This window comes from Podarcis liolepis (assembly GCF_965112155.1).
Source record: "Podarcis liolepis genome assembly, chromosome: 10".
Lineage (NCBI taxonomy): Eukaryota > Metazoa > Chordata > Lepidosauria > Squamata > Lacertidae > Podarcis > Podarcis liolepis.
This window is the reverse complement of record NC_139562.1, coordinates 27,491,840-27,517,946: the sequence shown is the minus strand read 5'-3', so window position 1 is coordinate 27,517,946 and position 26,107 is coordinate 27,491,840. Positions and strand designations below refer to the sequence as shown.

Below are 26,107 nucleotides of genomic sequence, written 5' to 3'. Positions count from 1 at the left end.
CCTGTGCCTCTGCTCCATTTGCTACCTTCTGGCATTTTACGCTCCCCCTGTAAGCATGTCGGAAGTCATTAGAATTGTTGGAAGGCAAATGGCAGAAGCCGGACCTGAGCTTTGACTACACTTGACCCCTTGGTCCCTGCGCAGAATTGGGAAAGGGGATGCAGTTAAGTGCTCTTTAATTGTATCGCTCGCACACACGCTCTGTGAATGTCAGGCCAATTAATGGGCTCTCTTTCCCCTCCACGGGACCAAAAAGAACCACCACAGCCTGCCGTTGGGAAATGTCAGCAAGGCTCAAGCATGTGTACTTGGGCGAAGTGGCATGTGCACTGACTCCCAAGGCTATTGGCGGAGCTGCCGCCTGTTCCTGCAGAGAAAGAATGCCACCCCCTGCGACGTGATAGGCAAGACCACCCCACGTTAATCGGCCCTGCTATCAAATCAAATCTTCAGTTTTCAAGCTGCTGACTCTCATTAGGTGCACGTGCTCATCAGTGTTTATTCCAATGTAACCCGGTACTGATATTTACCAAAGGAGGCTGCACTTTCTGTACCACCTCCTCGCATCTGTCCCCATCACTGCATGGGTGTTTCCTGCCACAAAAAGCTTCTGGCCCATTAAAAAGGGATAAGCATTTCTGAAATTGCTGCAGCCAGGAGCCTTGGGCTGTTACATCTCCCTGGCCATTGTCCCTCCCCGCCGGCCTCTCTCTCTCTCTCTCTCTCTCTCTCTCTCTCTCTCTCTCTCTCATTACTTCATAAAACAAAAGGAGTTCTAACACTTGCATTCTTTCAGCCTTGTGTTCTTTCCCTTAGGCAGCAATCCTACTATTCACTTCCTGTGAGTAGATGCCATTGAACACAGTGGGTTTTGCTCACCATAATATTCAGCTGGCTGTGCCATGTTTCCTTTTAGCAAAAGCTAAAGCTGGTTAGGGACGTGGGTGGCACTGTGGGTTAAACCACAGAGCCTAGGGCTTGCCGATCAGGTCAGCGGTTCGAATCCCCGCGATGGGGTGAGCTCCTGTTGCTCCGTCCCTGCTCCTGCCAACCTAGCAGTTCGAAAGCACGTCAAAGTGCAAGTAGATAAATAGGTACTGCTCTGGCGGGAACGTAAACGCCATTTCCATGTGCTGCTCTGGTTTCAGTGTTCCGTTGCGCCAGAAGCAGCTTAGTCATGCTGGCCACATGAAGAAGAAGAAGAGTTTGGATTTGATACCCCACCTTTCACTCCCTTTAAGGGAGTGAAAAAGCGGCTAACATTCTCCTTTCCCTTCCTCCCCCACAACAAACACTCTGTGAGGTGAGTGGGGCTGAGAGACTTCAGAGAAGTGTGACTGGCCCAAGGTCACCCAGCAGCTGCATGTGGAGGAGCGGAGACGCAAACCCGGTTCCCCAGATTACGAGAGTACTGCTCTTAACCACTACACCACACTGGCTCTCATGACCCGGAAGCTGTACGCCGGCTCCCTTGGTAAAAAAAAGTGAGATGAGTGCTGCAACCCCAGAGTCGTCCACAACTGGACCTAATGGTCAGGGGTCCCTTTAACCCTGGTTACTCCTCAAACCCTCCCGCCCCAGCACATGGCATCGTTTTGTGGTTTTGTTTTTAAAAAACATGTACAGTGCATGCCTGTATGCATACTGATGCAAGTGCGGCAACGGAGCCTTTTATAAAAGATTCCCCTTCTTCCCTCAAATCCACCATTCCACCGCAAGGTGCCTTCTGCATAGAAGTCCTGTTTGAAAGTTAGCAGCAGGACAAAACTATTAGGGCAGTGGTTCTCCAAGGGTGTGGCAGGAGAGGATGGCAAGCGTGGCAGGAATATTCAAGGACAATCCATTTTATATTTAGGGAATGATTCATATTCTGCATTGTTTCATACTTCCTGGATGTCTCATGATCATATTATAAAGTAGTCACGTTCCATGTTATAAATCAAGGACTGCTAGGAGTTGCTTCTTTTTGTCTTCCAATGTGTTTCTTATCAATAAAAAAAAAAACTGGTGTGGCAAATGTTTGTTCTGAAACTGTGGCCCAGAAGGAAAATTTTGAGAACCATTGCATTAGGACAATAGGAGACCAAGTGCTCTTAATGAGTGTCACCAGCCTCCCTGCTGCCCAGGTTTTTTTTTTAGATTCTTGCCACAGGGGTTTCATTTGGGTGTGGAAACGCACAATGGCTTTTGAGAGGATGAATAGTCCCTAGCACATACTAAGGTCACAGAGCTTGCCAATTCTCTGCTGCGGGCGATGTTGTCAGTTCTGCTGCTAATTAGAAAACAGATCCACCAGACTAGCTAATGGAGAACAGGGTACGAAGCTTGCGCAAGACTGCTTGACAGTTTCTTCCAGAGAGCAGTGGGGAAAGGGCTACAAAGCAAGGACTTAGCAGCAGGCTGCACTGCCATTAGCTTCTGGGAAATAATCACAAAGATTGGCCCTTAATTTGAGAGGAGTATGCAGACGTGGGAGAGAAATGCACTCTGAGACTCATTTATATTTTACACAGAGGGTCTTGAGGTATTGACAGTGGTACTAAACTGAAAGGAAAGCTCAGAGGTCCTTACACCCCTGTAATGGGCTCTGGAACTCACTGCCACTTGACCTAGGGAAGGCGTGGGGAAGCTTTGGCACTCCAGATGCCACTGAACCACAACTTTCATCAGTCCCCGCAAGCATAGCCAAGAGCCATGGATCGATGGACGTTGTAGCTCAGCAGCGTCTAGAGGGTCAAAGGTTCCTCTCTGGGCCTTGTCAGACTCCAGCCCAAGAGCCAAAATGGCATCATTTGTCCCTGACTAGCTGGCCAAGGTTCCAGCAATCTCTAGGGACCCATAGCAGCTTTGGAGGGAAGAGATCAATGCTTTCTAAACCAGGATGCAAAACTACACTAACTTAAAATGTAACAAACAGATGAGAGGGGGAAACCCAAAATCCATTACCTCAGTGGGGCAAGCCTATTAACTTGCCATAAACTGCAACCGTTACATGATTTAGCAACGCCTTTGGTTGACAATGCAACACAGGCCAAAAGAAACTGGGGTTTTTTTTGCAAAAGCTGGATCGTGCTGCAGCAAATTCATCCAGAAAAAGCAGCTATCGCTTGTCATGGAGAACCCCCACTTGTCACATTTCAATGGATCTGCCTATTACGAGTATGAGTCCACATGTTCAAGAATAGACATGAATCTGCATGCGGATCTCATGTGGTGCCCTTCCAGCTGAGGGCAGCAGAAGCGGATGGCTTAGTCACTCTCTCATCACAAGCCACTTTGTCTCTTCCTTTTAATTTTGGTAAACCAACTTTTAACATCTCAACCAAGGACTCATTGAGTCCCTGCACTTTGTTCTCAAAGCGCTAGTGCCCTCTACTGACCAATATCTATGTAGCACTCAAGTGAACTTATCAATCGCCAAAATTCCATGTTATTGTCATTTTTAGAAGGTACGGAGGCAGTTTGAGAAAATGACAGGTTCGTAATATGGACCTCCCGCCATTGTCTCCAAATCGCTAAGTCACAGGTCAAACTTCCCCACATCACGACAGCAATGTTGTTACCACCGGAACATTAATAACCATTACTAAAATGCCTCAAACCACAGGTAAAAAGGTAAAGGACCCCTGGATGGTTAAATCCAGTCAAAGGCGACTATGGAGTTATGGCACTCATCTCTATTTCAGGCCGAGGGGGGCGGTGTTTGTCCACAGACAGCTTTCCAGGGAATGTGGCCAGCATGACTAAACTGCTTTTGGTGCAGCTGAACACTGTGACAGTTTACCTTCCCGCCTACTTACCTACCTGCACTGCCGTGCTTTCGAACTGCTAGGTTGACAAAAGCTGGGACAGAGCAACAGGATTCAAACCACAGACCTTCTGATCAGCAAGCCCAAGAGGCTCAGTGGTTTAGACCACAGCGCCACCCGTGTCCAGTTCAAACCACAATACACTACCCAAAAGTTAAAAGCAGGCATTGCACTTAAGATTTACTATATGTTGTAGGCAACTGAGTTAAACTCAGAGCAGACCCACTGAAATGAATTAATCTACGTTAGCCATGCCCATTAATTTTAAAGGTTCTCCTCTGAGTAGTCCTACCCCTGTATACAGCCCAATTAACCATCTAGGAAGCTGGTTTGTGTAAAGCTGTTCCCTGTACATATACCACCTACTTGTGTTAATATACTGGGCAGGTAAAGAGGTCACTTTATTGCCAAGGCTTTGGGGGATAACTTAGCACAGCTCTTCTAACTATCCCTGTTACGTTGGTCCTGTTATTTGGCTTTAATGGTAACGAGGATTTTCTTAGGATGGCCTTAGTGAATTTCTTATTGAGGTGCTCCTTTGTGCAACACGGGGGGGGGGGGGGCGAAGAGCACAAAATAAAAATGCAATAAGGACATATTCCCTCAGAGCAAGTACAAGAGAACCTTTGCACTTTGGGGGCAGCACTATGTGCAGAAACGGACACTTCCCTAAAAGAGAATATAAGCGCATGCAGGAAAGCTGTGCAGGGGTGCACCCCACTCACCTGCGAGCATTTGCTACCTGGCCCAAGTGTCTTGGCTCCTTTCTGGTTAAAACCTTTCCCTACTTGCAAGAATAAGGCTGAACTCTCTGCTGCCTCTGCTCTGGCATTAATGGTCATCTAGAAGTAACTCTTAAGTGCCCTGCAAAAATATCACCAAGGCCTATTTAGTCCAGCATCCTGTTTTCCACAGCAGCCAATGAGATGTAGATCATGGAATCTTAGAGCTGGAAGAGACCCCAAGGGGCCATTAGTCCAACCCCCTGCAGTGTAGGAATGTGAGAAGCCAGAAACTGAATACAAGGGCAATGGGCCTTTCCTCCTCATGTCTGTAAACAGCTGGTAAAGGTAAAGGGACCCCTGACCATTAGGTCCAGTCGTGGCCGACTCTGGGGTTGCGGCACTCATCTCGCTTTATTGGCCGAGGGAGCCGGCGTACAGCTTCCAGGTCATGTGGCCAGCATGACTAAGCTGCTTCTGGTGAACCAGAGCAGTGCACAGAAACACCATTTACCTTCCCGCCGGAGCGGTACCTATTTATCTACTTGCACTTTGACATGCTTTCGAACTGCTAGGTAGGCAGGAGCAGGAACCAAGCAACGGGAGCTCACCCTGTCACAGGGATTCGAATCGCCAACCTTCTGATCAGCAAGTCATAGGCTCTGTGGTTTAATCCACAGCGCCACCCGCGTCCCTTAGACAGCTGGTATTTAGAGGCATTTTGCCTCCACTAGGCAAAGGTAGCAAATGGCCATCATGACTTATCCTGCATGAAACGGTCTAACTCCCTTTCAAAGTTGGTGGCCACCCCCATATCCCATGGGAACAAATCCCAAATGATAACTCCCACCATCCCTGTCTACCACTGCCATTCTTGCCAGTGCTGATGGGAGTTGTGGTTCAACAACATCTGGAGGACCAACATCTGGACCTGCTATATCTGTTTCTGCAAAAAAAAAAAGGGGGGGGAGATTTATCCTAGCATCTCCTCTCTGCAACCCTCAGCACGCTTCCTTCCTTGCCTCTACCACTGAATGACACACACACAAATGACTTCACTTACTAACTGGCAATTAATTCATTACCGATGCGTCACCGCTGTGCACAAGAATCAGGTGGCATAAACATGCCTTGGAACAAATACTCAAGGGAAGGATTTTTATTTTCTGCAAACGCTTCGCTCCTGGAGCCGTCTCAGCGACCTCAATGCAGGCCCACCTGAGATCACCATGCAATGTGGATCACTTCAGATCGTGGTATTGATTTCCTGGACTAAGCTTCCAGGCCTTGTGTGAACAAGATCTAGCAGAAACAAGCCGGGAAGGTGACCCTCTTGCATGTATGCCGGGCAGCCCACCAAACACTCACACGCCCACAACAAACACGACTATATTTCATTTATTAAGTTTTAATGCAGCTAAAAAGCTTTTGATGTTCTAGCAAAACATCAAGGCGACACTTTAATGGGAAAGCTGGAACAAAATAACAACAGCAGCAGCAGCAGCAGCTCTTCTTATCAGCCTCTGTGCCACAAAGAGTTTCCATCCACAAGACATAGATGGGCCAGTCTCTGAAGGACCTTTCTGGTAGGGACAGGAAGCAAACAGCCTGAGGGGACTCACAGAACTTTTGTGCCAAGTGTGGGGAGAGCCAATCGGCTCCTGAAGCTCACGGAAGGAAGTGGCGTTCTACTTGATGCGGTAGAGGACCTTGCGCTGCATGCGATGCTGGATCTCGCCACGGCGCATCATGAGTTGCAGCACTTTGTAGATGGAATGCTCAGGGTATTTCTGGGAAGGAGGCGAGAGAGCAGGAAGAAAGTCTGTGAGGCCCACTGTTTATTTTATTTACAAAAAGGCATTTGCCGCTCAGTTGTTTTTTTTTAAAAAAAAAACCCTCACCACCTTCAAAGTGTTTTACGAAAAGGAGGAAACAATGAAATTATAAATAAATTTTAAAAAGAACTATTTAAAATCAATTGTAGGATTTTTAATTTTTTTAAAAAACCACTTGTCAATATTCTACATGTCTGTATACACTTCCCTATAAAAAGGTAAAGGTACCCCTGACCATTAGGTCCAGTCGTGGCCGACTCTGGGGTTGCGGCACTCATCTTGCTTTATTGGCCAAGGGAGCCGGCGTTTGTCTGCAGACAGCTTCCGGGTCATGTGGCCAGCATGACTAAGCCACTTCTGGTGAACCAGAGCGGCACACGGAAATGCTGTTTACCTTCCCACCAGAGTGGTACCTATTTATCTACTTGCACTGGCATACTTTAGAACTGCTAGGTGGGAAGGAACAGGGACCGAGCAATGGGAGCTCACCCTGTCGAGGGGATTCGAACTGCCGACCTTCTGATCGGCAAGCCCTAGGCTCAGTGGTTTAGACCACATCGCCACCCGCGTCCCTACATTCGCCTATAGTGGGTGCCAAAAAGCACACAGTGAAGGCACCTGCCTGATGTCAACAGGCAGGGAGTTCCAAAGTGTAAGTGCTGCCACACTAAAGTATCAATTACAGTGGTACCTTGGTACTCGAATGGCTTGGCTCCCAAACAAATCAGCTCCCAAATGCTGCAAACCCAAGAGTAAGTGTTCCAGTTTGCGAATGTTCTTCGGAAGCCGAACATCCGATGCAGCTTCCTCTTGAGTGCAGGAAGGTCCTATAGCCAATCGGAAGCCACACCTTGGTTTTCGAACCGTTCTGGGAGTCGGACGGACTCCCGGAATGGATTTAAGTTTGAGAACAAAGGTACCACTGTACTTACAAATGTGGTGAGAGTGGAAGCTGTGACAGTTCCATAGGTCAAAGCAGTCAGGTGGACATATATGGAATGAGGAGATCTTGCTGAAAAACAATCGCTGAGCTGGGTTGGAGGTGGGGATGTTGGGTGAGTTAAGAAGCCAGCTCCTGGGTAAATTTATCATTCAGGGTGTCTAGATGAGTGTCTGCTCTAGCAGAGAAGCTTTGCTTCTGAGATGCAACAAGAACACAGTGCTCGGTTTGAAGGGGAAAGTGGAGTGGGTGAGGCAGAGAAGGTCAAACACTGCTTTTTTCATTTTCACTCTATGCTATGTATTATGGGTCTATGGTCATTCCCAGTGTGGTCCATCCAGCTCAAGTAACTTGAGAGAGCAGAGAAGGGTCAGAGCTGGATGTGGCAGTGGTAGGTGTGCAGGGTTGCATCCTCAGTGACGAGAAGCAGGGCTCCAGTGATAGCTCTTGCACATAGAAGCCACATCCTCGTGTGGGGACAGTCAAACCTTATTCCCCCTCTTCCTTCCTTCAAAAGAGCACAGAGTCCCTTTATGCGCTTCCTAGTTCGTCTCCTGTGCAGGCAGCTTACAGGGCTACCCCTGCTTCACTTCAGCAGCAGAATTGCATCCCTCGTCTGCCCTTCAGAGCATTATCCCCAGCAGCTTGCCGAAGATGGCATGCTCAGAGCCAAATCAAAATGGCGACTGTGGCCAGCTGTTCAACATCACCCCAGGGCTTGCTGTGGGTGAACAGCTCATGAGAAAGCTGCCCTATGGCCCCCATGGGTGCCATAGCAGCTTTTCCAGAACCTTTCTTTACTGGGCAATGATACATGGCATTGTGAGCCTGCAAGTAGATGTCATACAATCCGTTTAGGGGGTGTGGGAACTTTGGCTTCCAAAAGCAGAAATGTTGGCTTGTTCCCATGGAGATGAAGTGAACAGACCCCTCTTAACTTGCTTCAGAGATGACTTGCAGCGTCGGAAGCAAGGTGAGAACTTAAGAAAAGCTTTTGGATCAGGCTGATTTAATTTAACGTCTTGTTCTCTTAGCAGCCAATCAGATTCCTCTGCGAATCTCACAACCAGGGCACAAGCATAGCAGGAGTGAGTGAAGAGCCCTCAACTATGTTAAGTGTGTTAAATGTCTTGTGTTAACGAAAAAAAGGGAGTCAATTCTAGGCATCCTTGAGTGTAAAGTGTTATTGTTTCAGAAAACAGGTACTTCAGATCTTTCAGCATCATGAAGAAATTGTGAAAGCAGCTAGAAGTGTTTGTTTTTAAAATAAATATCCCCCAGTCTGTTGCTCTTCAACAAATGTGGGTAAGGAGATCAGGTGTGTGTACTTATTTCTATTTATAGATTATAAATATCCTCTCATAAAATACCAGGGCAGTTGTATAGCACTGTAAAACCATTAAGAGCAGTACAAAAGTTTCTCTTCAATGGAAGTAGTAGTCCACAAGGGCTCTAGCTCAGGCCTGCGAAACTTGTAACCTGAACAAAGCCAAATTTCTGCACACCAGGGGTGGATAGCATCTCATGATACTGCAACCCTTGGCTTGTGTAAGCCTCTTAAAAATTTTGTTACTGCCTTTGAAGGACCACAAAGAGAGACGGATTATCAGTGTTTGGCAGCTCGCGTGTGGCTTCGTAGGTCGCAAATTCTGCCAGCCTCTCCCAAGCATGCCATGAATTGCCTGACCCACTGAACTCACTTGCTTCACGAAATCCTGGATGATGCTGTGTTCGGAGACTTGGGAGCCAATGGCAAAGCGACGCTTGAGCTGCTTTTCAATGCGCGACAGCATCTCCTGGTCCTCCTGCGTAGTGAAACCCTCCACGCCTAGAGAAGAGATTTAAATGCAGTTCTCTTTAAGGGTAAAGGTACCCCTGACCATTAGGTCCAGTCATGGATGACTCTGGGGTTGCGCGTTCATCTCGCTCTATAGGCCAAGGGAGCCGGCATTTGTCTGAGCTGGGACCGAGCAACAGGAGCTCACCCCATCGCGGGGATTCGAACCGCCGAACCTTCTGATTGGCAAGCCCTAGGCTCTGTGGTTTAGACCACAGCGCCCCCTGCATCCCTGCAGTTCTCTTTACAGAAGCTTAAATGCAAAAATATGTGGGCACCACTGCACCACCTAGTTAACACAGTACAATGGAGTGGGTGGGTTAGGGGTATAGTGCATCTACATGCAAAATATACCAGGTGCAATCCTCAGCGTCTCCAAATAAGGCTGGGAATGTCCCTTGCCTGTGGCCTCTGGAACGCTGTCCAAAAGGGAAAGTGGCCTACCCTAAACACACCTTGTAAATCAATGGCACATGGTATCGACTGCCTTTTCCACTGGAAAGAGCACATTTTGTATCTTTCCAACAAGACTATGTATACCCAAATACTTCCAGAGGACACGGGTGTTGTGCAAGTGTGCGGCCATTTTGTTGTCTCACCTGAGAGGCTGCCCGACATGGCAGCATCGAGCGTAGACACCTGGAAGAGCCGCAGGGCTTCCTCAACGTCTGCGTCCGTGGCAAAAGGCTGGAGCTTCATCTTGCTGAGGGACTCTGCAATCCGCACAATGGCCTCCAGCTGCCTGCATGGCAGAAAGGAAACATCATATACAGTCGTACCTTGGATCCCAAACACCTTGCAAATTGAACGTTTTGGCTCCCGAATGCCGCAAACCCGGAAGTGAGTGGTTCCAGTTTGCGAACGTTCTTTGGAACCCAAACGTCCAATGTGACTTCTGCGGCTTCCAAACATTTTTTGAAGTCAAACAGACTTCCGGAATGGATTCCATTCGACTTCCGAGGTACCACTGTATATATCTCGAAGGGGAAAGAAATGAAGGTTATCGCAGCAAGGGAACGGGAAACGTACGGAGGCAAAACCTCAAATCAAATGCTGAGAATAGAAGAAACACTTGCTAGAAATTGCAATTGTTAATAGCAGGTAGAAATTGCCCTTAAGCCTAGACATGCTGCACTTCAACACAGAATGTACATCTATACAATGTAGGAAAATAAAGCAGGTATATGACAAGGAAGAAGGCACCCAAACCTATGCTTTCCATTGAGATACAGATTTCTATGTGCAGGGATTTTTATTTTTATTTTTTTAATTGTAGAGGATCTCCACTGCAGCTGGTCAAGAGATTATGGGAGCAGTTAACGCAGGAACGTATGGGAAGGCTACAGGTTTCCCATTCCTGTGCCGAGAACATTCAGTCATGAAACACTTTCTACACTTGAGGTCTGGAGAGGTGCAATATTACCATCTCAGCAAAAACTAGGCCAGGCAGAGAACAAAGCCTCACATAGCCAAGTCTCCCTTCTCATCAGCGCACAGTCCCAATTCATGGCCCAGGCCAAGCCCAACCAGTCAGGCAAGATTCCTAAAGAGAACCTTCAGTCAGCATCTGTGCCCCCACTCGATCCAAGCAGCCAGCAGAAGGACACACATCCGTCATCCAACGCAACTTCCCTGAGAAAGATCTGACCATCTTGTCTCAACAGTGCATCTGTCTTGGCCTCACACAAGGGAGCCTGCCTAGGCCATCCTCCTAGGCACCGTCCTTTACATTCCTCCCCATCCCTCACAGACACCTGCTGCCACCTCACCTGACCGTAATGGGAATGCTGGATCGGCGGTCGCTTTCCCTCTCGTGCTGGCGAGCTCCGCTGCGCATGAGGATGTAGCGGTTCTTCAGCTTCTCTGCGGCCTCTGCAGAAAGACGAGGGCCGCACTTCCTGCAGAGGACATTTCAGGGCTTAATAAATCAGAGGGAGCACCGAACTCGCACAATTCTACCAGAGGCTTCCCTACCAACTGGCTCCGCCACAGATCTTCTCCAGTCTCACCCATCTGGAAGAGTCTCCATCCCATTCAAACCCCGAGCCAAAAACAGCTTTATACTTTTGAGAGCAGATTTTTGGAGATCTAATCCAGCTTTCCCTACAGCATCCCCAACGACTCAGCACTGTCATTAAACTCAGAAGCACTACCCAAAACAGCTAAGCGGAAGCTCAAGTTGCAGAAACTGAAGTTTGAATGGCAAGTTATAAAGGTTATACTGGAGCAATATGCCTTCACATAGTTCTGGAAGACTTGGCCTTGTGGTTTGTGGGATATGGCCCTTGACAGTAGAATGCAGTGTGATGAGGAATGACAGTGAAAATGTTGGGAGGGTTAGGAATGGGGGACAGTGGTAAATATATGAACTATTTGAAAAGCAATTGTAATGAACAGATTACGCTAGTAGGACTGCAAGAAGTTCTGTAAGGAGGACTATTTGAAATATTGCAAGAAAGACTGTGAAGAGAATTATTAGTTAATGATAATTAAGAGTAATAGAGAAATTAAGAAATGAAGAATAAGCGATAAAGAACGGAAAATCATCAGAGGTGGTTGACGGAAGTCTAAAATATTGTTATATGTTAAATGATTGTTGAAAATGATATATAAAAAAACCAATAGAGTGTGTGTGTGTGTGTGTGTGTGTGTGTGTGTATGAATGGGGGACAGTGGTGGTATCAATATTTGTTCCATGCCACCCCTCCATTTGCTTTAGGGCAACAAAAGAATTCACTCTGAGCTTTTAAAAGCTAAGGTGGACAAGGCTTTTTAGCATTGTGACATTCACAACTATTCAGGCTGCTTTCAGTTAAAGGGGGCATGGAGAGCAAGAAAGGGGCACTAGCTATGTCTCAGCCCACCATACAGCTTGTTTAGAAGCGCTTGCCATCCTTCGCAGGTGACGGTGCTACAATTTCTCAATTGACTCACGCTCGGCAGTACGCGATCATCTTCTTCAGTTTGTTCAGTTCAATCTCCCCCTCCACAGCTTGGGTCTGGGTCAGAGCACTCACATGCAGAGACATCACGTGCTTGGCCAGTATCTGTGGATACAGCACAGAGCAGGAGGGGTTGGAAGCACGAAGCAGACCAAACAGGAGTCTTTTCAACATGCAGGAAACATATGGCCGGCAAAGAATTCATTTAAACAAGTGCAGGCTAGGCTCTAACAGTGGCTCTGCCCTGCCTTAGTCCTCAGTTATAATCTATCCTTTAGGAAGCAGTCTCAGTTTACAGCATGCTCTGCAGACTTGCAAATAAAATCATCTTGTGCAGGCAGACTGCACAATATTCCCATGCCAGAGGCTGAGAGGTTGTGTGGCCTCATCGAGCAGCAAAGCATTCTGGGGCAGATATGGGACTTGGAGCACAAGATTAGTTCAGATTGGCCTTTGGATTTCAGCTTCCCAGCCTGGGGAAATGCTAAATCCTATCAAGGATGTTATGCTACCTAGGAGGACAAGCTGATCAGAAAACATACACTGTTGGGGCCAAGGGCCTATTCCATCCTCCAGAAGTGCTCTTCCATGGCAAATGCATGAAAAGCAGGGTCATGTCTGAAGATACAGTCCCTCTTCTGCTATCACAAGGTAGTTGGTCTCCCCGGCAGGCAGCCCTAAAGTGCCTTCCCTGTACACAGAGCTACCCAGCCCACCTACCATATCTCTTTCCTCATTGTGCTCATCCTTGACAATGAAGATCATGTCAAATCGGGAAAGGATGGTGGGCATGAAGTCTATGTTCTCCTCGCCTTTAGTTTCATCCCAGCGACCGAAGACGGAGTTGGCAGCTGCCAACACGGAGCAGCGCGAGTTGAGGGTGGTCGTGATACCGGCCTGTGTGAGCGCACCAAGGTGAAAAGGAAAAAAGTCACATCAGCTACAATCTGAAGCATGACAGTAAATAATGCAAAATCAATGGGCACGTAAACCCACATGCAAGTGCTGAATGCAGACCAGGCCCATAGGGTGAAGGTTAATGCTCGAAGCCACTTTGGAAACTCATCCGCTCTTTTTCCTTTTGCATGCCAGTGGGAAGAAATTAACCCCGCTTAATTGGGCCCTTACCATTTAAAAGCCCAATAAGAGATCCAAGTTTAAGCGCAAGACTCACAGGCTGAAGATACTTAAAGCAAGCAGGTGGGACACCATGCCTAAAAGTTTGGTGCTGCCACGGCAACAGAGCTCACCTTGGCGATGGAGATGGTTTGCTGCTCCATCGCTTCATGGATAGCCACTCTGTCATCCTCACGCATCTATAGAAACAAAAAAAAGGGGGGCGGGGAGGGGGGAGGAGAGAGGAGAAACAGAATCCAGAAAAAGTATAGAGTCAGGTTTCTCATAGGAATGGAAGAGAGCATCAAACAGCCTACACCAGGCATGGTCAAACTTGTCCCTCCAGCTGTTTTGGGACTACAATTCCCATCATCCCTGACCACTGGTCCTGTTAGCTAGGGATGATGGAATTGTAGTCCCAAAACAGCTAAAGGCCGAGTTTGGCCATGCCTGATCTACACTATTTCCTGCTTTTTCAGGCATGGGTAACTGATGCAAGATGCTACCCCATCTCCCCCTCCCTGAGGGCTGCACTACAATATTGTTATTTATCCATTAACTAGTGGCTTCATTAAACTTCAGAATGTAAACCCTTCATGTAACAAATGAATCTATACAGCATATGATCAACATTTTGAAAAACTTTTACCTCAGGATTGTAACCATTTGCCCACAGTCCTAATGGGTGTTGTTTTTTTAGGGCCAGTTGGCCTCGTAGCATCTGCTTATATTATGCATTACTTAATATATATCAATACACTGTCCTGACCTCATCTTTTTGTGGCATCCCCAAAGCTAACCGGTTGCTTTGGACTAAAATTCCTATCAGCCCCAGCCAACACGTTCAATGGCCAGAGATGATGGGAGATGTGATCCACAGCATTTGGAAGGCTCTATGTTGGAGAAAGTAGGTGTACTAGGAGGCCTGCTTCAACCATTGAACATATTGTAATGCAAAGTTTTGCTGGCACATCCCATTCGTACTTTGTCAAACTCATCAATGCAAACCACTCCCCCATCAGCCAGCACCATGGCTCCTCCTTCCATGAAGAAACTCCGTGAAGATGGGTCTCTGATCACAGAAGCTGTCAGGCCAGCTGCACTGCTGCCTTTCCCAGAGGTGTACACCTGAAAGAGAGAGGGGGGGGGGAGAGAGAGAGAGAGAGAGAGAGAGAGAGAGAGAGAGAGAGAGATGCATGTCATGTCAGATGTATACACTCTGCAGCTCAGTCAGTTTATGGAAAACCTGGTGTAACCCAATAATGTGGGAAACAGATACATCTCAAAGGGGGAGATCATCCTGAGTCAAGGCCTTATCATGGAGATAGGCCTTCTGTGTACACCCCACTCCGAATCCTGGCAAGAACTACAAGGAAAGACCCCACCCCCAATTAAATTTTTGAATCGTCCATTATGGGGTCAGGAAGGTTCATCTGCAGATATTTGGGCTCTGGGCTGTACAAGGCTTTATAATGAAGCCCAGCAGAATACAGGCAACTGGTGTACAACTATTAAGATAGGTGGTCCATCATCCCATATAACTTCCCCAGTTAATAAACCTGGCAGCCAGATTCTGCACTTGCTATAGCTTCTGTTTTCGAGGGCAGCCTGCAAAGAGCGTATTGCAACAATCCAAACGAGGTCCGTAGAGCAGAGATTACTGACAGCAGTAACCCACGCCCATCAAAGATCAGTTTGAATGCATTTTTGATATATCCATAGGTTATATCCTTGTGAATTCAGTTGGGTAGTTCTGATGCATTGTATGGCTATTTCTTTTTGGTGCAATAAAGCAGTACAGATTTTTCTATTTTTAATCCCGAAGAGGCAATATGCAGGACACTTACCCCAATGGGTGAACATCTTTCTACAAACTTCAGCAGCTGGGACTTGGCTGTGCCTGGGTCTCCCAACATGAGCAGATTAATATCTCCTCTGCGGGTCAACCCATCTGGAAGCCTGTAGAGTAAAGCCAGAGAGAGGAGGAGAGAAGGTGAGCTCATTTCTTAGTAGCCCCATTTTGGCTCCACCTGTCAGCACTCACCACCTGAGTGAACAGAACTGATGTATTTCAAACCAGCCTGTCGAAAAGTAGCTGCCAAGAGCTTCAAGGCCACTGGCACCTTCTTCCATTCCACCTTACCAAGTTATTGGCATTAAATTAACCACAGATGCTCGTGCTATCATTTGATTGGCTTGTTAATGCATTATGTCCCAAGTTAGTGAGTGGAAGTTTTGAGAAGCGAGCCAGGAACTGCCCAGGTCAACTAGAGACATCCTCAGTGAAGAAGGCATGTGGCCAGCATGACCTTTATTTCATTTTAATATACTTCTGGTATGTCTCGACTCTACTCGACAGGAATAGTCATGACACACACTGGACACAAATGAAACTGTTAAATGGGCTGCTCTCCTTCAACATGGAAGGAGGGGGACACGAAAGGACACTTTCTTCTAACTGTATTCCCCTGTTTTGTTCTTCCTTCATGCCAGTTGCCAATACCTCTTCCGAGAGCCTCCAAAGAGCATGCAGGCAATAGCCTTCTTGATATCACTGCTTCCATAGATGGAGGGAGCAATACTCTTGGCAATCGTCTCGTAAATATTGGGCATGGAAGCGAGTCGTCGAAAGTCCTCTTCTTCCTGAGGAGTCACAGAACTACTGACACTACGTCCTAGAGGAGAGAATACAGAAACACTCAGGACACTCAATTTTAATTATTTCAAGCATTCACTGCAATGTCACAGTAGCCCCCATTTTTTATATTTTCCCCATCCCAAACATTACCATTTCTTTCTGTACACTTAGAAGAACTTCATCCCTATTTTACAACAGAGAGGACACATCCCCAGAAGAATATGGGTGGAGGTTTATTTATTTAACAACATTTTTATATGACTTAGTTGTAAATAAAACCTCTAAGTGGTTCACAAAGTATCTAAAATACACATTAAAAACGTTAACGTGAGGTTATGTTGCCTCTCAGCCACAACACCAAACCACTGCTCTTCAAATCAAAGCATTCCTGAGCAGGTGGTTCAAGTTCACAAGAATACAAAAGAGGAAGGACAATATTTAGAACCAGAAACAAAGGAGCAGAGTTTTCCAAAAGCAGCTTTACCCGAGCCTTCAGTGTCCACTTGGATTCCCACCACACGGATGTAAGAGCTTCGTATGCCCACACCAACATTGTCCCGGCCCTTGTTCTTCGTGAGGCCAGACTTCTTGATGGAGTAGATGCCCATGATGGTCACTCTGTTCCCAGGGACAACCTTGTCACATAAATACCTGGAAAAACAATTAGCATAAGACGAGATCGGGCGTGTTCAGGGTAGTATGGCCGTAGACCATAAGCAAGAAGGGAAAGAAAAGTGGAACTATAAGATTGCTTTTTGTTTCCTCTTGAATGACAAAAAGCTTACCAAGTACAAATGCCTCTAATATTGCAGAGTTGGCCCAGGAGACAAACCTTTGTCATTTTATTTACTATCAGGTATTTTTATGTTGCTTTTCCATTGTACATCTTTATCTTTAGAATGCTCACAGTGGTTAACAACAAGCCAATAATGCTCTAACTCTTTTCAACACATGCAAGCAAGATGGCAATCGCTGTGTTCCTGCATCATTCAGCTGGTGGGTGGTTGACCCAGTGTACCAGCTGGGAATGGACTAGAAAATAAGTCTTTGGGTTCCTTCCAAATTTGTTAAATAGCTTTATAGTGCAGTCTTATTTCATGCCTACTCAGAAGTAAGACCCAGCAAGTTCACTGAAACTTACTCCCAGATATGTGTGCGTAGGATTGCAGTTTTAAATAAGTATCAACAGGGCCATTCCTGTGGCCCACCTACATGTCTTCAGGAACCAACATTATCTAACAACCCATACCCCAAAAGTACACAAAAGGTGTCACACAGAAGGTATCCAATTTTGTAGAGCCAGAGGACACTGCAACCGACTCAAATGTTCAATGTAGCCATTCTTATGACAGGTTCAGCATAGGCAGCTGTCTTACATCAGCATCAGATCATTTGGTCCACCTAGATCAGCCACAGGCGAACTCCGGCCTTCCAGATGTTTGGGACTACAATTCCCATCATTCCTGACCACTGGTCCTGTTAGCTAGAGATGGGAACTGTAGTCCCAAACATCTGGAGGATCGGAGTTTGCCTATGCCTGACCTAGATTACTGCCTACACCAGGGATTAGGAACCTGCGACCCCACTAGATACTGTTTATTTAAAATTTCTAGAAGCATTTCTAGACCATTCCTCATATATATACCGGGGTAATACACAGCAAAATTTACAACAAAAAAAGCATCATATACCATAAAACAATGCAGAATTATCATAAAAATGACTGGCTCGATACAAACTCTCATCAGTCCCAGCCAGCATGGGAACCAGTCAGGGTTGATGGGAGTTGTAGTCCAACATCTGGATGGCCAGAGCTTAGCATCCCTGGTCTACACTAATTGCCACCAGCTCTCCAGGCTTTCAGATAGGGCTCTTTCCCCGTCACCTGCTATCTGAACTTTTTACCTGGAGGTGCCTAGGGGGTTTAACCTGAGAACTCTTGATTTCAAAGTGTTTGTTCTACCACCGAGAAATAAACCCCTCTTCCTAACAACAAAGATCCCTGTCTAAATCAGCTGATGGAAGTCGTCACCTGTCGCAGTAGAGCTGCATGTGCCTGGGCATCTCCCCATGGGGGACAGCATCTGGCGACTCCTGGAGCTTCAGGGTCTGGAAATCCACACATTTGCACTTGTCTGGAACAATGAAGTATGGGTCCAAAGGGCACTTTGTTAGGCCTGTCTGTTCTCTGAAAAGGGGAGGAGGGAAGAGAGAGGGGGAAATGGGTGCAGGGAAGATGGGAGCAGGTTGTACATTAGAGTTTTTATTTATACTTTTCAAATTTATACATTTTATTAATTCTACAATCATTTTAACATTTCAAAGTTTGACTTCCTTTCCCCTCTTTCTGCGGTTCCTTAATTTTTTTAACATCTTCTGCATATCCAAATTCATTTAATTTGCTCATTTGATTATCTACTTTAAATATAAACTGCAGGTTATTACAATGACCCTGCCAATGTTTTTATCTGTTTGAAATTCATCTGTAAATATTCAATAATTATCTTGATTTCTTATTCTTCCAGTGAGTTTTGCCATTTCTGCATATTCCATAAGTTTTTGTATCCGTTCTTCCTTTGCCGATTCCATTAGGAGGAGTGGTGTGCTTTTATCATCTTTGTCTAAGTCTTCCAAGACACCTAGTCTGGCAAGTCATGAAAATCCCTGTTTTGCAAATTAAGGAAATGGAACCAAGAGACACCAAACTTGCCCCAAGATTACCTACTGTGCCCAAGGAAGGTTGCTGAACCCACAGACGTCAGCTTCATGTGGGGACCATATATTCACCTGACCCCCACTCACAAAAGTGTTAAGGGAAAGCCTTCAGAGGACATACTAAAGATATAGGGTTGTTTTACCTGTGCACTGCTGGGAGAAAAGTAAAAGTAAACATAGACTTTAGTTTAGTCAGCTAAAGCAGGCATGGAGAACCTTTGCAGATGTTGCTGAACCCAGAACCCCCATCACCTCTGGCCATCAATCGTGCTTGTTGAGGGTTTATAGGAATTGCATTTCAGCAGCCTCTGGAGGGCCAAAGGTTCCCCACACCTGAGTAAAAAGGATTTGATTGACCCAATGCACTACTTGCTCTTCTGTGGTGGTACAATTAGGTTAGTTTTAGGCTCTGAGCTCAGCACCTGATATTACCAACTGATGTGCGTGGGTGCTGTGCATCTTTCCATCAGCTTCAAAATGTAAAGTAAGCCAGTCCTTCTTCATCTGGAGGCCCTGGACTTCTGCCCCCAAGTCGCCCACAGCCCCCAAGTGAGCCAATTGCTCTTGATTAAAAGCTGCTGATCACCGTGCTGGTTCTGCTTAATTCTTAGGTCCTTTCTGAGAACGCGGGACAATTGCATTTCCCATGAAGGATGAGGAGATTTCACCCCTCCCATATCCAAGAATCTCCTGATTCTCTGCTGATTCTCCAGAGAGGAGGAGCCGTGTTCTGCTCTCTACTTATTCTGCTCCAGCACCACATCAAAGAGTCAGTCAGTGTGTCGGAGAGAGAGAGACTGAGTGTTAGAGAGAGATTGTGTGTTTAGATAAGGTTGCTGCTAAGAGCAGCTGCAGACACTCAGTGCGGTTGAGCATTCATTTATGCTTAGACCTATTTACCTCTGTATATAGTTGTATTATAGTTGTAGTTATAGAATAAAGAATAAAGAAGATATTCTACAGAGCTGCTCTCCGAGTTGTTTATATACTCTGCTAGACTCTGCTGTACTCTGCTGTGCGACGACTGTCTTCTTGTGGGAGTGAATCCAGTGCTCACAACTCTAAGCTGTGAGTCCACAGCACTTTGACCTGTTCCTGTGCAGAAGGTGGTCTCTGGAAGTGCTACCCAGCTCGCCTATCCCAGTCGGGGCTGAAGTGGATGAGTCCAGTTAGTGGCACTGGCTCAAGGGTGATGCTGACAAAGGAGGTATCAAAAATCTTAGGAGGAAGGCAGGAAACCTTAAGCAAAACCTTATTGAGAACAAGATCCATTTAAAATAATAATAATAAAATGTCCAGTAGCACCTTAGAGCAGTGTTTCCCAACCACTGTTCCGCGGCACACTAGTGTGCCGCGAGATGTTGCCTGGTGTGCCGCGGGAAAAATTAAAAAATTCGAAAGATTTTTTTTTAAAAAAGTCAAATTTTCGATTGGGGCGCCGTCACTAGATGACCCCTGGGGTTTCCTCCCTCCCTCCCGCTCTGCGCCTCCCTCCTCCTCCTCCTCCAGGGAGGCCCTTCCTGGCTCTCGGCCAAGGCTTGGCGGCTGCCACTCACTCACTCGCTCACCCACCCGTCCCTCCATCCCTGCACCCGGCCTCTCCCCCTCCGTCCCCGGCGCGGGGGCTGCCGGGATCCGTAGTCCCCTCGCCCTTGGGCTCCCCTTGGGCGCGAACTACGTTTCCCAGCGTGGCCTGGCGGGCCGGGCGTTTTGTTTGAAGCGCTCTTCTCCTGGCCATGGAATGAGCGCAGTGGCGGCGGCCGGGCGGGCAGGGGCTCTTCCGCGCAGACCCCGCGCAGCCTGCCTGCGCCCCCGCGGAGATCGGGCGGCAGGATGGAGCCCGGGGATCCCCGCGGAGGCGGAGCGGCGGAGGCGGAGGCTGCCCCCCAGGTAGGGCTGCGTCGGGGTTTTTTTATTTTTGCAATGCTGCATCCGCGCCGGAGGGGACGCATCGGACCGCGGGGAGACCCCTTGGCGGGCGTGCAAGGCAATGCATGCGTGCAGGCGTTGCATGGAGTGCAGTGCAGTGCAATGGCAACGCGGCGCCCTGCATGCATGCATGCAACTTCCACCGGCGCTCCGGACTTGGCAGGTGAGGGGGGTCCCCAGTGGGCGGCAGAGAGAGCCGGGAGGGCGAAGGGGAGCCGGGGGGGAGCAGCGCTGCTCCCCGAGCAGAGCCCGGGGGGAAACTTCGGCGTCGTTGCGCCGGGTGTTGGAAGCGGAGGCTGGCGGGGGCCCCTCACCTGCAAAACCTGGTCGCCTCTCATATATTTCGTGCATTGCATTCATCGCCCGCTTTCTCCTCCAAGGAGCTCCCGGGGGCGCGCGTGGTTCTCCCCGTGTTATCCTCGCAACAACAGCCCTGCGAGGTGGGTCAGGCGAGTGGCCCAAGGGAGCACCCAGGGATTGTCCTGGCCAGGTGGGGTGATTTGAACCCTGCTCTCTGCCCGGTCTTCGTCCTCATTTAGCCCCCACATGTGCATGACTGTGCATGACTGAGGTTTTCCCCCCTCGTCTTGGCTATGGTGTGAGTCTGTGCTGTTAATTAATGGGGTTCTGCCTTCGGAGAAGATGAGCCAGCCCTCAAGGAGGTGATTATGTAATTTGCTAGCAATTCATGTCCCTCCCGGCGTGACGCTGCGCGCTGACGTCACGGGGCTGTAATGGTGGTGTGCCTCAAGATTTTTTTCATGAAACAAGTGTGCCTTTGCCCAAAAAAGGTTGGGAAACACTGCCTTAGAGACCAATTAAGTTTGTTCTGGGTGTAAGCTTTCATGTGTACATGAAACTTAGTTAGTCTCTAAGGTGCTACTGGACTTTTTTTTATTTATTTCGACTGCGTCAGACCAACATGGCTACCTATCTGAGACAAGATCCATTTAACTTAGCGTGATTAACAACTGAGCAAACACACATAATACTCTGCCAGAAAACAAATGACAGGGGCTGCAATCCAACCCTCCCCTGGGGCATGCATGTATCGAGTGAAGGCAACCCTTTGCTTGTATCTCCTGGCTCGGCCCAATACCTAAAAGTATCCCACCCAGCAAACCCCAAAGTGGGGCACTCTGGAGCTGGGCCAGACTGAAATGCACTAGATCCTGAGCTGCTCTCACAGCTGATCTGCCTGGTCCCCTCCACCTTTCATCTGCTGTGGGTGGCCTGGTTGTGCCTCTGCAGAGCATTGGTAGTGCAAAGTTTAGATTGCCCTGTAAGGCTGCAAAAACTCGTACCTGGCTTCTTGGAAGTAAGGTCCACTAAATTCCAGTGCCCTGAGAGCAAGCTCTAAATAATGCATTTTGGCTGGGCGTGTACAGGGTTGCCCTGCAGGAGGATTTTGCACGTGAGATGGGGCAGACAAACAAGAGAAGAGATGCACTGGGAAAGGGACTTTCAGCCTTACGTGCTGCATTTCCGAGGAAGAGCGTATCCTTCCAGGCCAGGGCGCAAGGCAATGTTGGGGATGATGTTTCGGCATGTGCGACACTGGATGGTGATCCTGGTGGCTTTGGCTCTCACAGCAGTGGCAGCAATGATGATTCCTGGGATCTTCACCAGATGAGACATCTGCTCTGACTGCAAAGCAAGCAGGAGGGAAACACAGCTGTGAATGAGCTCCAAAGGAAACAGCTGCAAATTGCACTCCAAAGTGTTCAGAGCCAAATGCAATAAATCCACAAATCCGAATTTCTCTTCCCCTATACCTAACAAAATCAGTTTTTAAAAACTCGAAGTGTTCCCGTTTCTAAATGCAGCTAGGTAAATGAGGAAATAAAGCCAAAAATGCAAATCAAAACATTTAATAAACGTACAATGTGCCTAATGTACTCGACTACAGAATATGGTTTTTAAAAGATTTTATTTTCAAAGCTGAGAATTGTGGAAGATTTGGACATAGGCATGAAAATTTCCAGGGGCAGCTTCCCATGTGAACTTAAGGATTGTTGTCTCCCTGCCAACACAGAGAGAGGGAACCATCAAACTTCCTGGGTCAAGCAAATTGCCTACCACAATTTCTGTGTTTACAAGGCTTATGGATGCGGAGGGGCTCCACATTGGTTTTGGCTTTGCAAAAACTACTGCTTGTCACCCACTTTTACTGACTCACTATGAGGCATCAAGCAAGACCATGCTCCCCCCGCCAAAGGGTTTCTCCACATCTAAATGCTCTACTGTAGCTTCTCCTCTTCAGTCTATCATAGTGAATCCACCCAGCTCACCTTGAGACTGCGGATATTGGCTGGATTGGCATCCGACCTCAGCATGACTTGAATGTCTTGAAGAGTCTCCTCTCCCGTTGGACGAGGGCGTGTTATTTCATCAGCCACCTCCTTTGCTGCTTCCTCTAGCTGAGAAAAAGAACATTGCTGCTCAGAACATCAGAAGCCAATGGCTATCACTCCCTTTGTTAGCAAGCTCAGGTGGTAAGTGTCAACAGAAATGAAGCTGCTAAGAAATATGAGGGAGGTATCAGCATGCTAAGCAGAAGTACATTGGGCAGGGGCAAAAAGCCCAAGACTACCAAAGAAGAATTGAGCATGCTAAGTGATGGTTGAATGAGCAAAAAGAAAAGGGGGGGAATGGAACAGAGTAGGGCATAACTGGCCAGCAATATTTTGTTTCAGGTCCCCCTTGGGGAGAGCCAGTATGGTGTAGTGGTTAGACTAGGACCTGAGAGGTAAAGGTAAAGGTACCCCTGCCTGTACGGGCCAGTCATGTCCGACTCTAGGGTTGCACGCCCATCTCGCTTAAGAGGCCGGGGGCCAGCGCTGTCCGGAGACACTTCCGGGTCACGTGGCCAGCGTGACGAAGCTGCTCTGGCGAGCCTGCACCAGCGCAGCACACAGAAACGCCGTTTACCTTCCCACTAGAAAGCGGTCCCTATTTATCTACTTGCACTTGGACATGCTTTCGAACTGCTAGGTGGGCAGGAGCTGGGACCGGACGACGGGAGCTCACCCCGCTGCGGGGATTCGAACTGCCGACCTTGCGATCGGCAAGTCCTAGGCGCTGAGGTTTTACCCACAGCGCCACCCGCGTCCCTAGGACCTGAGAGACTGAGGTTCAAATCCCTACCTGGCCATGTGACTCACTGGGTGACCTCAGGCCAGTACCCAACTCTCAGCCTAACCAACCTCACAGGGTTGATGGGAGGATAATATGGAGAAGGGCAGGGGAGAGTAAAGCATGCCACCTTAGTCTCCTTGGAGGAAAGGTGGGATATAATATGTAATAACTAATAATAAATCAATGCTGTCCATGTTCACCTGACTGCAACCCACTATTTCTGTCTCCCAGCCCTTCTCACCCTTGCCCCATACATACCAGCTGCAGGTGCTCAGCAGGCTGCTTGAACAGGTAGTCTGCCAGGTCCTCATCAAAGCTTGCCAAGTCCTCCATCTCCACCTCAATCCAGTACTCCCCCAGGTTGTAATGCCGCTTAAGCTCATCTCTTGAGATTGGGGGCGGGGGGGGGGAGAGAAAAAACAAGTTTAGTTTGGCAGGACCTAAAAGTGACAAGCTCACACCCTAGTACACACTAATATTCTACTGTGTTCATGCTCCTTTGTTTTTCTTATTTAATCTTATTTTCCCCAGATTGGTAGCTGCCTTGAGAAACTTGCAAAGGTGTAGTAGCCATGTTAGCCTCTTACAGTGAAAACAATCCAAGAGTCTTGCAACAATTTGTCAGATGGCTCATGCCACCCTAATTTCTATTAGTCATTAAGGTGCCATAAGACCCTGAGAACTTTGCCACAGGACAGCCTATAAATACAGTAAACAGAGCCATACTAATCCAAACCAGTAATATATTCAAAGCACAATACATTAAAAGCACAATGCTACACTTATCTACTCAGGAGTTAAGTCCTACTAAGTTCAAAGGGGTGGGTGGGGTTACTCCTAGATAAGTAGATACCGTGCAGCATTTTAGCCTTCAAGTTAAATGGGCACAAAAAAAGGAAGAAGGCACCTGTATTTGAAGGTGAAGCCAGTCCGGTCTGTTCCAACCCGATACTGTCTTAAAAACTCTTTGAAACGTTTCTGCAGCTGGGACTTTCGGACGTGCCCCTCATCAGCTACTGGGTCCCCACCGAAGCTGTCGCTGTAGAAGATGCCAGGGTCATCAAAACCAGACATGATTCCCTGTACAGAAAAGGAAGGATCTGTAAAGGAACAAGAGAGAAAAGAGACTAGGCACGGGTTGGCATCTAATACCTAATCCATGGCTAGGCAAACTAAGGCCCAGGGGCCGAATTCGGCCCAATCGCCTTCTAAATCCGGCTCGCGGATGGTCCGAGAATCAGCTGTTTTTACATGAGTAGAATGTGCCCTTTTACTTAAAATGCATCTCTGGGTTATTTGTGGGGCAAAGGAATTCGTTCATATATTTTTTTCAATATATAGTCCGGCCCCCCACAAGATCTGAGGGATAGTGGACCGGCCCCCCTGCTGAAAAGGTTTGCTGACCCCTGACCTAATCCAAACCACAGCAGAGTGCCCAAAAAGATAAAAAGTGGATCTGAGCATGTACAAAGCTAAGGTGCAATAGTCAGTTGCACTTTTACTTTTTTGCGTGTTCTTTCAAAAAGTCAGATTCTGACATTGCCAGGCCATCAACAGGACAAGAGGCCCCGGATATGGAGACAATACGGTTAGGGAGCGAGGGGCCACTTCCCCGGCCTTGCACCCGACATCCCAGTGGTAAAAGCTACTTACCCACCGAAACCAGCAGTCGAGAGCCGCTTCCCCCTCCCCGCCCTGCCGGGCTGGCAAACCCCGAAGACACCCACCTGCTTCTCCAGCAACAAACTCGATTCCCGGAAAAAAACAAACTTCCGCCCCTTCGGCGCGAAGAGAACGCCAGACGTTTTCGCGGCAAAAAGAAAAAGTAACCCGCCTATTGTCTCGCACCGCTCGCTCCCATTGGGCCAAAGGGCCTAAGAGCTTTGTGATTGGTTTCAGGCGCAAGCATCTTAACCCCGCCTTCTCCGATCGCGAGGAAGCGACGCCGGTAAGCGTCGAAGCCGATTGGAGGAAGGAGAAATGAGACCACGCCCCTTCGTCTGCTTTTTTTCTTTAATGAAATGACTAAGCGCCGTTGGAGAAGGTTTTGGCGCCAAAAGTCTTGAACGGAGCGGAAAAGATGCAGGAGGCGGAAAGGCTTAAGATGGCGGCTGCCAGTACGGCGGCGTGGGCTGCTGTCCTGTTGTTGTCCCCACCACCACGACCCCTTCGTAGAAGGGGGTCATAGAAGGTCCCCAGGCACCCCATGCTCACCAACAACAGTGACACAGCGGCTTCTTTTGATTGTGAAAAACTGCATGGGAAATCAGAAGCCTAAATAGGCGGCGCTTAACCCCTCCATAGAGGAAATTGCATTGTGCGGAGATGCACCCAGTCCCGGATTTATGTATAAGATAAACAAACTATAGCTTAGGGCCTCACTCTCTTGGGGCCCCCAAAAAAATTAAAGAAAAAACCTATGTAGATTTCTATATATATATATAAAACCTACATACAGCAACAGTGTTTGGTGTTGCGTAGGTAGG

The 26,107-nt window shown here is 47.8% G+C and overlaps 1 protein-coding gene across 2 annotated transcripts; it reads right to left on the bottom strand.

Moving 5' to 3' along the window:
- Positions 1 to 5,914: 5,914 nt before the first annotated feature.
- MCM5 (minichromosome maintenance complex component 5) lies at positions 5,915 to 25,481 on the bottom strand. 2 transcript variants are annotated; one of them, XM_083464245.1, is made up of 17 exons: positions 25,349 to 25,481; positions 24,529 to 24,721; positions 23,880 to 24,006; positions 22,775 to 22,903; positions 21,958 to 22,130; positions 17,872 to 18,027; positions 16,324 to 16,490; positions 15,705 to 15,876; positions 15,049 to 15,160; positions 14,186 to 14,329; positions 13,336 to 13,401; positions 12,806 to 12,982; positions 12,078 to 12,190; positions 10,913 to 11,041; positions 9,743 to 9,885; positions 9,007 to 9,134; positions 5,915 to 6,321 (listed from the first exon to the last, which is right to left on the bottom strand). In XM_083464245.1, exons 2-17 carry the CDS (start codon positions 24,693 to 24,695, stop codon positions 6,220 to 6,222), a joined length of 2,205 nt encoding a protein of 734 aa, XP_083320371.1. In that variant the 5' UTR covers positions 24,696 to 24,721; positions 25,349 to 25,481; the 3' UTR covers positions 5,915 to 6,219. The 2 variants fall into 2 exon arrangements, with proteins under 2 accessions (XP_083320371.1, XP_083320372.1); XM_083464246.1 differs by having other exon boundaries at positions 24,529 to 24,701; positions 25,349 to 25,447.
- Positions 25,482 to 26,107: the final 626 nt, after the last annotated feature.

Excerpts from the sequence above, each read along its gene's own strand:
- MCM5 (XM_083464245.1), bottom strand. The coding sequence starts at position 24,695 with ATGTCTGGTTTTGATGACCCTGGCATCTTCTACAGCGACAGCTTCGGT. Across the intron at positions 18,028-21,957 it reads CTTCCTCGGAAATGCAGCAC|AGAACAGACAGGCCTAACAA; the intron begins GTAAGGCTGAAA and ends TCCCCTTTTCAG. Across the intron at positions 15,877-16,323 it reads AGTGGACACTGAAGGCTCGG|GACGTAGTGTCAGTAGTTCT; the intron begins GTAAAGCTGCTT and ends TCTCTCCTCTAG.